The sequence below is a fragment of the Bidens hawaiensis genome, unplaced genomic scaffold (assembly GCF_021521415.1).
Source record: "Bidens hawaiensis isolate Kalapana, Puna unplaced genomic scaffold, B.hawaiensis_p1.1 tig00002631_1, whole genome shotgun sequence".
Lineage (NCBI taxonomy): Eukaryota > Viridiplantae > Streptophyta > Magnoliopsida > Asterales > Asteraceae > Bidens > Bidens hawaiensis.
In genome coordinates, this window is record NW_027491143.1 from 708,400 (window position 1) to 721,775 (window position 13,376).

General features: G+C 31.4%; 1 protein-coding gene across 1 annotated transcript; it reads right to left on the reverse strand.

The window, feature by feature from the left end:
* Window positions 1-6,000: 6,000 nt before the first annotated feature.
* On the reverse strand, window positions 6,001-6,522 carry LOC143620645 (putative F-box protein At3g16210). The gene has a single exon (XM_077092288.1). It carries the CDS (start codon window positions 6,520-6,522, stop codon window positions 6,001-6,003), a length of 522 nt encoding a protein of 173 aa, XP_076948403.1.
* Window positions 6,523-13,376: the final 6,854 nt, after the last annotated feature.

Genomic DNA, 13,376 nt, shown 5'->3' on the forward strand with positions numbered 1-13,376 from the left:
AACGTTCAAGTCTTTTTTTTTGGTTATACTAATAAATTTTAAAAGATACAATTAAATTATTTTTAGTTTATTTAATATATAGAAATAGAGAGAGGTGGTGAATTGATGACTGTTTCTATCGTATTGTGAGAAACAGGAACAACGTATGATATTACGCAAACATGATACTGTAAAGTAGGAAGCGAAATAACATCCACAACTTTTAGACCTGAATCTATGACCTCTAATTTCACATCACTATACGGTTTAAATTATTCAATTTTTACAAAATAATCCATATGTTTTGAATTTTTTTTTTTTGAAAGCATAACTTTCATTCAACATAACAAGAATTACATACAAAACCATTGACCAGCTAGGGGCTGGACAAGACTCCAAACAACCTGAATATCCCAGGGCAAATGTCACATAATAAGCCTACTCCAGTCCAATTATCTAACCAGAAGTATCCCTTTCCCCCGAGCCCACTGAACACCGAAAAGAGGAATGAATATCTATCCCGTACTTAGAAGTATCAACCACAGGTTTCCAGTTTGGAATTCGTATACATTATCCTTACAATTTAACATATATAAAGTTTAGTAAATTAACCGGGAAATAAATGGATAGATTTAAAGCATATACTTATAGGGTAAAGTTAAAATACAAAAATAGACAAAAATGATAAGTGTGAGAAGGATTTGTAACCATATAAAAAATCTCTTAAAATTAAATTCAAAAAAAATATTAAAAAAATCATAACTCAAAATATAAATAAAAAACGAAAAAAATTAAAAAACTAAAATGTTTCCGCCGTCATTCCCGTTCAACAAAAAATATAAAAAAAAATAAAATCTCGAAAATACACAACGACGAGATAAAAACAAAATGACGATAATGAAAGAAAGACACAATTATAACTAAAAAAAGACACAATAAAGCTCAAAATATAACACAATGTTGAGTAATATAACACAATATAAAGAAAAAAAGACACAATGTCAAATAAAAAAGACACAATCAATAACGAAAATAAACACAAAACACAATAATAACAAAAAGACACGACTTTTTTCACTTACCATTGTGTTTTTTATAGTTTTATGAGAACGAGAAAGACGGTGAAAACATTTTTGTGTTTTTAATTTTTTTCGTTTTTTTATTAAATTTTGAGTTATGATTTTTTTATTAATTATTTTTTAATTTTTTTAAGGGGTTTTTTTTTGTGTCTACAAATCATTCTCATTTTTTTCATTTTTGTTCCCCTTTATAAAATAACCTGACCCTATGTTTATAATTTATAAATTTATATGACAATTAACAATAATAATAATTTACATGTTCTAATAAAGTAAAATAGTTGTGAACACTTGTCATCTTTTGGTTAATTCTCACAATTTCCCCCCTCCAAAACTAAGATCTTAATTAACCTTAATATATGTAATAGATCAATAATTATTCAGTTTTCGTTTAAACTCTAATTATATTATACATATACATTTTCTAATCTAACAGTCACATCAAAAAGTGGATTAACATCGGAAGGTTGCAGCGCATTCTCAGTTTGTTGTAAGATTGCTTCAGATTCTAAAAGGATATCACAAGCAAATATGAAGGTTTGGTTAAGATGGGGCATCAAGGCATAGTTGAATTCGATCACATTCGACAACTCGTTGTAAATCATATTATAAGCATCAAACGTCTCCAACCATGGTGGTCGTAGACTTGGTCCATGCTGATCAAGAATATTGACCACCACCACATTCAATTTCTACCTAACCCCAAACAAATTATCTGCATATGTGATCCTCTGTCTCATGTAGATTGTTCGGGTCAAACTTTCAAAGGGTCTCATGCGCATGACTTGAAGTTGGCTGCTTCGGTGGTGATTGTTCAGATCTGCATTTTAATTTTAGTATCTCTTTCATTTATAAAAGTGATGTAACAACAACATAAATAAACATACGTATGCATCTTTAAAAAATTCCCTCACGAGTCCCGGATTTCTCACTTTTCGTTCAACATCAAAGATCAAGGTTCTTGCTGTGACGATTTATTGTTGAACAAACTCCTTATATTTGGTATCGAGAAATGCCGATATGGTCTTAAGCTACCGAATATTATCTTTAAATTTTTGCTTCTCAAGCTAATACACGACTTCTGTAAGGTATTCAAAGTCGGTTTGTGTCCCCACATCTAGCATCATCTTGGCAACACATTGTCCCACTATAGTCGCACATCCCAAAATGAATTCTTGCCTAAAGCACTAGGTGCTAGCGGTGGCGTCGGGAACATGTTAAAACATTGGTAATTCCGGTGGAGACTCCATATCTACACCAATTCAAAATTTCATATACAATAACCATCACACAGTTCATAATCAAAACTCAGTTCGTAATCAAATGGGAAAACCCTAAAATCATTATACATACCCTAAGGTGTTATAGCCATATATGTATACATGTCACACACACACACAAACTATATAATAATAAAAAAAACAAGCAGACAATAAATAGCAACCCCCCCCCTTTATCGCCCGGGGGGGGGGGGGGGGGGTGTTCCTCAAAATTGTCGCCTCGTCGCCCTCACTTCTTGCCCCATTATACATACCCTAAGTGAAATTGGTTTAAATTCACTACTCAAAGTTTTACTAGTATTATGGGTCTATTTTCTATTTTTGTTTCTATTCTTTAAATAACCTAACACACCCTTCGTAGCCTTAAGAAAGAAAAGTCCAAAATATATGTGGTTGTCCATATGTCATAGAATACATTTTACATGTATGTTATTTGGGGAGATACATGATAACTTTGATTATGGGACCACCTAGTCATGTGACACATTATTACATATTAAAGAAACTAGAAATTTGGTGGATAAATGTGAAGTTTGGCCCCAAACACACACCTCCTCTTTACTGATATCACATTTTTTCAAGTATATAAAGATCTCTATATACACAAACCATCGATGTCTAATCAAAACCATCAAACTAAACCCAATTAAACTAACTACCCAACCCATATCCCAATAAAATCTTGTAACACCACATCTCAATTCTTGTTAAACCAAACAAATCTAACAAGTTTCAACTAAAACCAAATATCTATATTATATATAAAGGAAGAGTGATGGGCAATGGAGGTAATTTCACAATTACATGACAAGGACAAAATAGTCATTACATAATAGGGCAAGAAAAGTAATTTGCCAACGTATACATCAACTCTCAAAGCTTTTGGTACAACATCATGAAGCTTCATTTTTGTGACATTACTTTTCAATCATTTAGAAAACAAAAGGTTATGGTTTAAATATGTTATTATTATTATTATTATGGTGATTATTCATATTCTTAACTCTCATGTGTCATTATGTGTCTACTAACTTTGTTAGCCTATATATAGTGGCTTCTTGTGTATACATGCATACATACTAATGAAGAACAAACTCTCTTTTCTCTACTTATTATGCTCTCTATACACTATTCAAAACAACAACCACAACTAACGTAAAGCAAGGTCCAGTTTTGGATTTAGAATGGTGGACTAATCATTGTTGGTTCTCATTTGGGGGAATGATGTGTAGAAATTAGAATGTTTTGATGTTTTTGTACAAAAAAATAATGTTGATGCTACTTTAAATCAAACTTGTACTTGATGTATGTGGTTGATGAAAGTGATACTAATGTTTTATATGAAAGTGAGTAATGTAACAAAAATTAGAAATCAAATAGTTATACTTATAAGTGTACATTTAAATACAATAAGATAAGGAACTCTTAATATATACATGTTATATATAATATATACATGTGTGTGTATAATATATATATATATATAGAGAGAGAGAGAGGCAGTTACCGAAGGGTGCTTCTAACTGCATGTTTGGTTGACAGTTAATCAAGAATAGAATATGGAATGGTAGGCTGAGGAATTTAATACCATTCTATAGTAAGCCCAAAGCTAAATGTTAGATGATTCCAACTTTTCACAGCTGCATCAGCATCCCATGTGCATGATGCATAAATCAGCATAATAAGAAGAAAAAAATAATCTTATTTTACAAAACTTTGTATAAGATTTTTAAGTCAACTTCTTAGGTCAAGTGTCATACCTTAACCAAATATGTTGGATTTGCATCTGTGCCTGCTTGAATTGCAGAAGGCATAACGAAGATTAATGTTGTATCCATCACGAAAATACTGAAGAACAGAGAGTAGCTGGGGTTTCATCAGAAAAACTAACAAAGTAAATAAAGAAAAAGATTAGTCAAATATATAACAACATATACACGATCACAATGTGGGCTATATAATGTTGAACTAACAAAGTAAATAAAGAAAAAAATTAGTCCAATATAGAAAAAAATATACACGATCACAATGTGGGCTATATAATGTTGATCAATAACCAAACAAATTGTTTGCATCTTTAGGTGGATTTGAAGGAATATAAACAATTATTTTGTCTTTCTCTCAAACCACCTAAGGTAAAAAAAAACTCTATTAAACACACATAATAGAAAACCAATTTGTACTTGTATGCATAATTAAACTTTGACAATTAAATGTTTCTTTTGTGCCTAATTTAACTTATAACTTAAATATCAATAAATTAAACCAAAAATGGGAAAAACAAAATTTTATTCCAACTCACGTTAGCTGGCTAGTTGGTAGAGTCGTTAGTCCTTAAACATTGTAAAGCCTCATGTAACAACTTGCAAAAGAAAATATCTGTCAAAATTCAAGAAACACCAAAAACCAACGTAAAGTTTATAGCTTACAAGATTTATTACCCGAAAATCGCAGCATCCGGATAAAATTTTTACTTATTCAAAGATAATATACAAACAAAAACAGGCAAAAGAGTTCAAATTTAAATATGAAAACACATAAAGGTTGATTCCTTTAACATTCCCAATACTTTTGTATAACTAGCAAAAGTTCCCGCGCGTTGCCGTGGGGTCGCGCAAATTATCCACTCGTATTGGTCTGCAGTGTCTGGTGTGCTGCGTAAAGGGTTATCAGTGAGAACTTGTTGCCGCATGTGCATATGGTTTGTTGGACTTTTTTACGTGGGGGTGCACACTAAAATATTGAGCTATGCATATATATTAGATGTATCGTGTTTTGTGAAATATTTGTTAAGGAAGTAGGTTTATGTGTTTAGTGATTATTAAGCAACATAAATGATTGAATGCGTCTTAACGTGTTGGTGATGGCTGCAATCTCATGTAGTGTTGGTGTGCCATTTATCAAATCATGTTAAAAAATGTTAGAACTAATGTGAGGCTGAAAAGCCGTCCAAAACAATATACATGAGGTGAGATGTCCAATGATAGAAAAATAATATATAACGTGCAAATAATGCAACATAACTAACCTCAGTTTTCAATCTTAACATAAACCACACGGCGTACATTAAACATGGGAAGAAAGTGACATCATATAGCCGATGCAACAACGGTTTCCAAGTACACGGCACCTACACCACCATTTAGTGAGTTGGCGCTGTGGAAATATTGCAGGGGTCTCATATCAGTATCGATGTCATAAAGTGTTCGTGAGTTACTCATGACAAACCACTTCCCATTTGTCATGTAGTGTGTGATTGAGCACCATAAACGCTCTGGTATAGGGAAGATGGGAGGAGGGGTGAAGAGATTGATCCAATGGTCTTGTCTTAGGATCCATAGTTGGAGCATCCGATTCTGTAGGCCATTTGTAACAATCATGTAAAGATCATCTTGAATAGTAAGCATGTTGGTTTCGAGAACCCCGGTTGTTTGGACTGGTGGGAATTGTAGCTCTGTCACATGCCCAGAGAAGGCATCGAATGCAATGACGACATTTTCACCTTGTATCATGGGTTGGGTAATTGTGTAGTAGATGGTCGTACCACATTGAGTCCCAATGGACCAACAGAATTTGCGGTCTAGGTAGTCTACTTTTGCTGTGAATGGTATTTCCGTCCAAGATGCTAGTAAACGGGAGTATACATGGGCTTCGAAGGCATTTTATTTTCGGATCACGTGCATGACTTTGTAGTCGTTCAAATAGTCCTTGAACAAAGCAACTGTATCTGTGGAGTCTACAAATATGCCTCGGCTAGTAGAGTTTGATAATCTCTTGTAGGCAGTAGTGGTTGGATTCCACAAGAACAATTCATGTGTATCATGTACCCAAGCACATAAGAGGCCATCCATGTGTGAGAGGATGGAGATGCATGTAATATCCGAGTAGAAAGGGCATGTGATGGGTTTACCTGGGCCGTATTCACCGATTGTGAATTCAATTGGATGAACAGTTTCGATGAGGCGATGGATCACAAGTGTTTTTTGGTTACTCGGAAGAAGTGATCGATACGAATGGAGCTTTTCAAAATTTCGGGTTGATAGTAAGTCGTGCCATTCCTTGCATACAAGCTTAAACCGGCTAACGACTTTTGCTGGTAGTCTTGTGAGTATCTCAAGAACAACTGCGTCTGGAGACATCGTAAACACGAGGTGGGAGGCTTTCATGGAGCCTTGAACCGGCATATCTAAGTAGGATAAGAAACCAATTTATCAATTTTGGAGTGGTGTGCTACAAGTTATATGAGTGAAATTGGGTAAAGAAAGGTCATGCAATAAAAAAATATAAATAAAAAGAGGTTGGATGATCAAACGTGCAGTATTGACACCAAAAAATTAATATCGATAACACCAAATAAATTGCAATGTATGATATCATGCTTAAAACAATATTGTTAAAAAATTCAAATTAAGTAAAAAGAATATATCGAAGAGTTTATGAATATTTATAAAGAAATGAATCTTGACTTTCGCTTAGATGTCTAAAAACGATTTCAATAAACTAAATTTTGCTATGTTATATAATGAAGCTTCGCCGGGCATCTTTTTCTCGGCAATTTCATGTTGGATTGCACAACCATAAAGACGATGGGTTGCTAGGATCCATTTTAAAATAAATATAAATGTTAGTTATTGAAATCATTTTTAGTTATCTAACTGCAAGTAGGGCTGTCCAAACTACTCGCCGTTCGCCGCTCGTTCATCGTTCGCTCGAATTTTGCTCGAAAAATGCTCGCTCGATTTCGGCTCGGTTTGCAAGTGAGCCGTTCGGCTCGGTTCGGTTTAAAAGCAATCCAAGCACGAGCAAAGCCTCGCTCGGTTTGGTTTGGTTCGTTTTGCTTGAATTAATTTTTATATATTAGTTTTATATATAAAAGTATACTATTTTTTAAAGTTTTTAAAATTTCCCTCTTTTGTGTTGAATTCAAACTTCAAATTTAAACCATAGCCACTCGTTTTATATATATGTTTTATTGTTAACTATGAGTTTTATACATTTTAAATGTGAAAATTTAGATAATTTAGAGTTGAAAGTCTTGAATTAATGATATTTTGAAGCTTTGAAAATTTAAAATTGGAAACTTTGTACGAAATCAAGCAAAACCAAACCGAACCAAGCCGCTCGGTTTCAAAACCAAACCAAGTTCAAGCATAAAGATTTCGCTCGTTTCTTTAAATTCAATCTGCTCGGTTTGGCTCGCTTTCAAACCAAACCAAGTATGAACATGCCTGCGTTCGGTTTGGTTCTGTTCTTGAACAGCCCTAACTGCAAGTCAACATTCTTTTCCCATTAAAAGCTCACCAGCTCTTCAATTTGTTAAACCTTTTTACTTAATCAAAAAATGAAAATTTTTAAATTTTCATTCTTTTTATTTCACACATGAGTTAATGAATTATAAATCTCGTCCAACAAAGTATTTAATTCATTATATTTATGCTTTGATCTTATATGTTACATTTACTCTTGTACTCTAAAGTATGTTTCTCATTGTACAACTATTATTTAATTGCATTAAATTGACTTGCATGTTTGTTTATTAGCATGCTCTCCGTATTCGTTTAGACATGCCATCGTAAACACTTTTGGTAACTTACTCATCAATCATTTCATTAACCGCTTAGACACAAGGTACTTCTTGAACCTGTACACTATCCTATAACTTTAGGGAGTTAATAAAACCTATTAAATTTTTATATATAAAACTCATTGTTGACATGTACAAATGGTCTTACATAATAGCTGGTTAGATTTTTGTTAAAAATTGCCTAAAATTGTCTAAAAATCGGCAAACTGTTTAAAAAAGATAATGCAAACAAACTTCCAATTACAAATGGCTGCTCAATAATTGTTCTACCAAGATGAATGCCATAAATTTTCCCACCTTCATCTTTATCCCCTTCTCCAACAATTACCGGTTTGCAACATTACATGAGTCAATTTTTTTGAAAACTCAAGACTACCACCTTAAAGATTAATGAAGTGATAATCGTAATAAAGTTAATAATAAGGATGTAACATTTAAATTCTATATTAGGTGACATGACATATCAATTGGCTTATGAGTTCTCATAACAAAAAATCATAATGTTAAAATATATTTGTCATGAAGTATGAACTAGTAGAACTATACAATTAACATATATAGTTATAGGATAAAAATAGTATGCGTAAAGAAAAGCGGATGGAATTAAAACATACATGCTTTCGTGGTGTTGGAATCTATGATTGGAAGAGTTGGTGATAGTTATTATAGAAGAAACATTGTAACGGCTCTTCATGGTAGTTAATAAGGTTTAATGGGCTTTTAAGAACATTACATTGATTGTAGGCTTTTATGACAATAAATGGGTAGTGGAGTATGATATCCAATAATAAACTTATAAACATACATATTGTTAATATGATAATATATTTGCTAGGTTGGTTTTTTGTTGATTACCTTCCAACTAAAGCACATGCATATTTATAATTATCTAAAGTATTTTTAGTTATAAATCGAAGGGTCATCGAAAATTTTGTACCCCTATGACGTAGTTTTTGCGGGTTCATGGAAAATTCTTTAAACTTAACTCCTTTATACTTCACATGTTGCTCAACATATTTTGAAGGACTGCAAGATTCAATCTCTTGTTCTTCTAAAATACCACTTGTGACCAACAACTTGAGATGCTTCAACACCTTTGCGAGACATCGCATTGCATTTTAACCGCCATATTTAATACTTCCAGTCAAATTACAGCGACTCGCTCACTAAAAATTATAACTTTATATTCTGCCAAAAAAATGCATATCAAATTAACCTATGTTGTAAACACTTAAAAGAAACATGTAAATCATTAAATCATGTCAATTGTCACAATCAATACCTGTTTAGCTAGTTTTCTCAAAATAACAATGCATAAACATTTTACATCCAGAATAACAATACGCATCTAGGTCAACCACAATTGTTTACACTAATGTACCAAAATAACAATACATAAACATTATACATCTAGAATATGTTTACAATAAAATCACACCAAACTCATAAAATGAATATTACAAACCGATCTTCAACCTTCAAACATAAAAATTAATGCTTAAAGTGTGCTTAGTATAGTCCGAACTTTACACTATCATCTTTTTCCTTAGCCCAAATCGCCTCAACTTTTCCTTATTACATTCTTCTAACCTTGAGAAATAGTGTATAGAGGGTATGAGGTTGTTATTCATTGGTATGTATGTATGTATGTTTATGTAATTGAAGCACAAGAATGCACTATATATAGGCTAACAAAGTTATAGAAACATAATGGCACATGGGAGATAAGAATGTGAATAGTCACCATAATAATGATAATAATAATATATAATAATAACACATGTAAACCATAACTTTTTGTTTCTAAAGGATTGAAGAGTAATGTCTCAAAAATTGAAGCTTCATGATGTTGTACTAATAGGTCAACCACAATTGTTTACACTAATGTACCAAAATAACAATATATAAACATTATACATCCAGAATATGTTTACAATAAAATCACATGAAACTCATAAAATGAATATTACAAACCGATCTTCAACCTTCAAACATAAAAATTATTGCTTAAAGTGTGCTTAGTTTAGTCCGAACTTTACACTATCATCTTTTTTCTTAGCCCAAATCGCCTCAACTTTTCCTTATTACATCCTTCTAACCTTGAGAAATAGTGTATAGAGGGTATGAGGTTGTTATTCATTGGTATGTATGTATGTATGTTTATATGTAATTGAAGCACAATAATGCACTATATATAGGCTAACAAAGTTATAGAAACATAATGACACATGGGAGTTAAGAATGTGGATAGTCACCATAATAATGATAATAATAATCTATAATAATAACACATGTAAACCATAACTTTTTGTTTTCTAAAGGATTGAAGAATAATGTCTCAAAAATTGAAGCTTCATGATGTTGTACTAATAGGTCAACCACAATTGTTTACACTAATGTACCAAAATAACAATATATAAACATTATACATCCAAAATATGTTTACAATAAAATCACACGAAACTCATAAAATGAATATTACAAACCGATCTTCAACCTTCAAACATAAAAATTATTGCTTAAAGTGTGCTTAGTTTAGTCCGAACTTTACACTATCATCTTTTTTCTTAGCCCAAATCGCCTCAACTTTTCCTTGTTACATCCTTCTAACCTTGAGAAATAGTGTATAGAGGGTATGAGGTTGTTATTCATTGGTATGTATGTATGTATGTTTATATGTAATTGAAGCACAATAATGCACTATATATAGGCTAACAAAGTTATAGAAACATAATGACACATGGGAGTTAAGAATGTGGATAGTCACCATAATAATGATAATAATAATCTATAATAATAACACATGTAAACCATAACTTTTTGTTTTCTAAAGGATTGAAGAATAATGTCTCAAAAATTGAAACTTCATGATGTTGTACTAATAGGTCAACCACAATTGTTTACACTAATGTACCAAAATAACAATATATAAACATTATACATCCAGAATATGTTTACAATAAAATCACACGAAACTCATAAAATGAATATTACAAACCGATCTTCAACCTTCAAACATAAAAATTATTGCTTAAAGTGTGCTTAGTTTAGTCCGAACTTTACACTATCATCTTTTTTCTTAGCCTAAATCGCCTCAACTTTTCCTTATTACATCCTTCTAACCTTGAGAAATAGTGTATAGAGGGTATGAAGTTGTTATTCATTGGTATGTATGTATGTATGTTTATATGTAATTGAAGCACAAGAATGCACTATATATAGGCTAAAAGTTATAGAAACATAATGACAAATGGAAGTTAAGAATGTGGATAGCCACCATAATAATGATAATAATAATGTATAATAATAACACATATAATATGTATATAATTAATAATAACACATATAATATGTATATAATTTAATGTATGTTAAAAACTTTTTGCATGCCCCAAAGGATACAAGAGGAAATACACAAAACATGATGCTTCAAAAACTTGTACAAGACGCTTGAAGCACGAAACGATGAAATGGCAAATTACTTTTTATGCCCTATTATGAAATGTCCGTTTTGTCCTCGCCATCTAATTGTGAAATTACCATGGATGTCCATCACTCTTCCTTTATATATAATATAGATAATTACATAAAAAGAAAAACATAGGTCAAAAAATATAGTTTTCCCTATTTGTTAATGAAATTTGTCATCACGGGCAACCTGCTCACATTAAACGAAGACCAACGCAGCACCACTTTTATTATCAGCCGTGTGCCTACTTCTGCCACAGTTATGAACTCGATGTACTTACAATTGAGACATGGTTCTCTTTTATCATTTGCTTTACTACTTTTTTTTAATTAACATATCTATATTATATATAAAGGAAGAGTGATGGGCATCAAGGTAATTTCATAATTCCATGACAAGGACAAAATAGTCATTACATAATTGGGCAAGCAAAGTAATTTGCCAACACTTGGATTCGTTCTTAAAGCGTCTGGTGCAACTAGATAAAGCTTCATCAATTTACGAAATTACTCCTACGTCCTTTGCTTAATAAAGATGGAGAAAGTTCAAAGGTTTACCATTAGTGGGGTTCAAGTAATTATGATAATTATTATAAGTTATTATCCACAATACTAGCATCTTAAAGTCTCATAATGTTAGCATTAGTTACTTATGTAGCATCATTTTATATATATTTGTTATTATTTTTTTAAATCTTAAAAATGTGTTGGATGTCATGTGTAATTGTGACCTTAAAAGTTTTTTTTAATTGTTGTCACAAATGATAAATGTAATTTGGATGTTTGACAAAACAGGTACTATCACTGAAATAATAGCCTCTACATATGATATAAAATTTGGAAGAGCTAGAAGATACACACTTAGTCATGATTACATGAACATCAAAGTTTGTGATATTTTATTTTTGTCATGTTATGATGATCCGTTTTTCGTTTATTGCACTTTTGAACAAAAATAAGAAAAATAATAAAAAATAGCACTTAGTGGAGTTCAAGTAATTATGATAATTATTATAAGTTATTATCCACAATATTATCATCTTAAAGTCTCATCATGTTAGAATTAGTTTGAGAAAGCTCAAAGGTTTACCATTTAGTGGGGTTCAAATAATTATGATAATTATTATAAGTTATTATCCATAATACCAGTATCTTAAAGTCTCATAATTAGCATTAGTTACTTATGTAGCATATATATATATGTGTGTGTGTGTGTACTTTTGAGGAATTCTTATCAATGTTATATACATTGCATGGTGATTGGTTTATGTTCCAAGGATGAATGGTAATTGCATTTTATTCCCAATATACTAACGTTTTCATTCTATGAAATTAGCAGCATGAACAACTATAATTTGTATCTCTTTGACTGTTATTCATGTGATTTGGTACATTTTAACGTATTGTAATGCCTCTTCTTTTTTATACTTGCAGAATATCTTTTAGTTGTATGAGGTATGATTTGGGAGACATTTCAAGAGGGGATTTTTCATAAATACACTGGTAACCCAGATGATGATGTTATTCGTGCTCAAAATCAAATACTTTGTTATTCTTTTTTTAAATCTTATAAATAAGTCGGATGACATATGTAATTGTGACCTTAAATTTTTTTTATTGTTGTCACAAATGATAAATGTAATTTGGATGTTTGACAAAAGCAAGTATTACCACTGAAATAATTGCCTTTACATATGATATATAAGTTTGAAGGGCTAGAAGATACACACTTAGTCGTGATTACATGAAGCTCAAGGTTTGTGATATTTTTCTTATTGGTTATGTCATGATGATCCGTTTTTCATTTATTGCACTTTTAAACAAAAAGAAGAAAAGTAATAATAAAAAAAAACTTGACCAGCAGGTTTGATTTGACTATGGATATTTAACCAACAACCAAAATACTTTGATTTTGAATAACATTTACAATTTAACATCATTTTTTGTTAAATTATCTAAGGAATCTATTGAGGAATATGGGCAGCG

Coding starts and splice junctions, on each gene's coding strand:
- LOC143620645 (XM_077092288.1), bottom strand. CDS start 6,522: ATGCCGGTTCAAGGCTCCATGAAAGCCTCCCACCTCGTGTTTACGATG.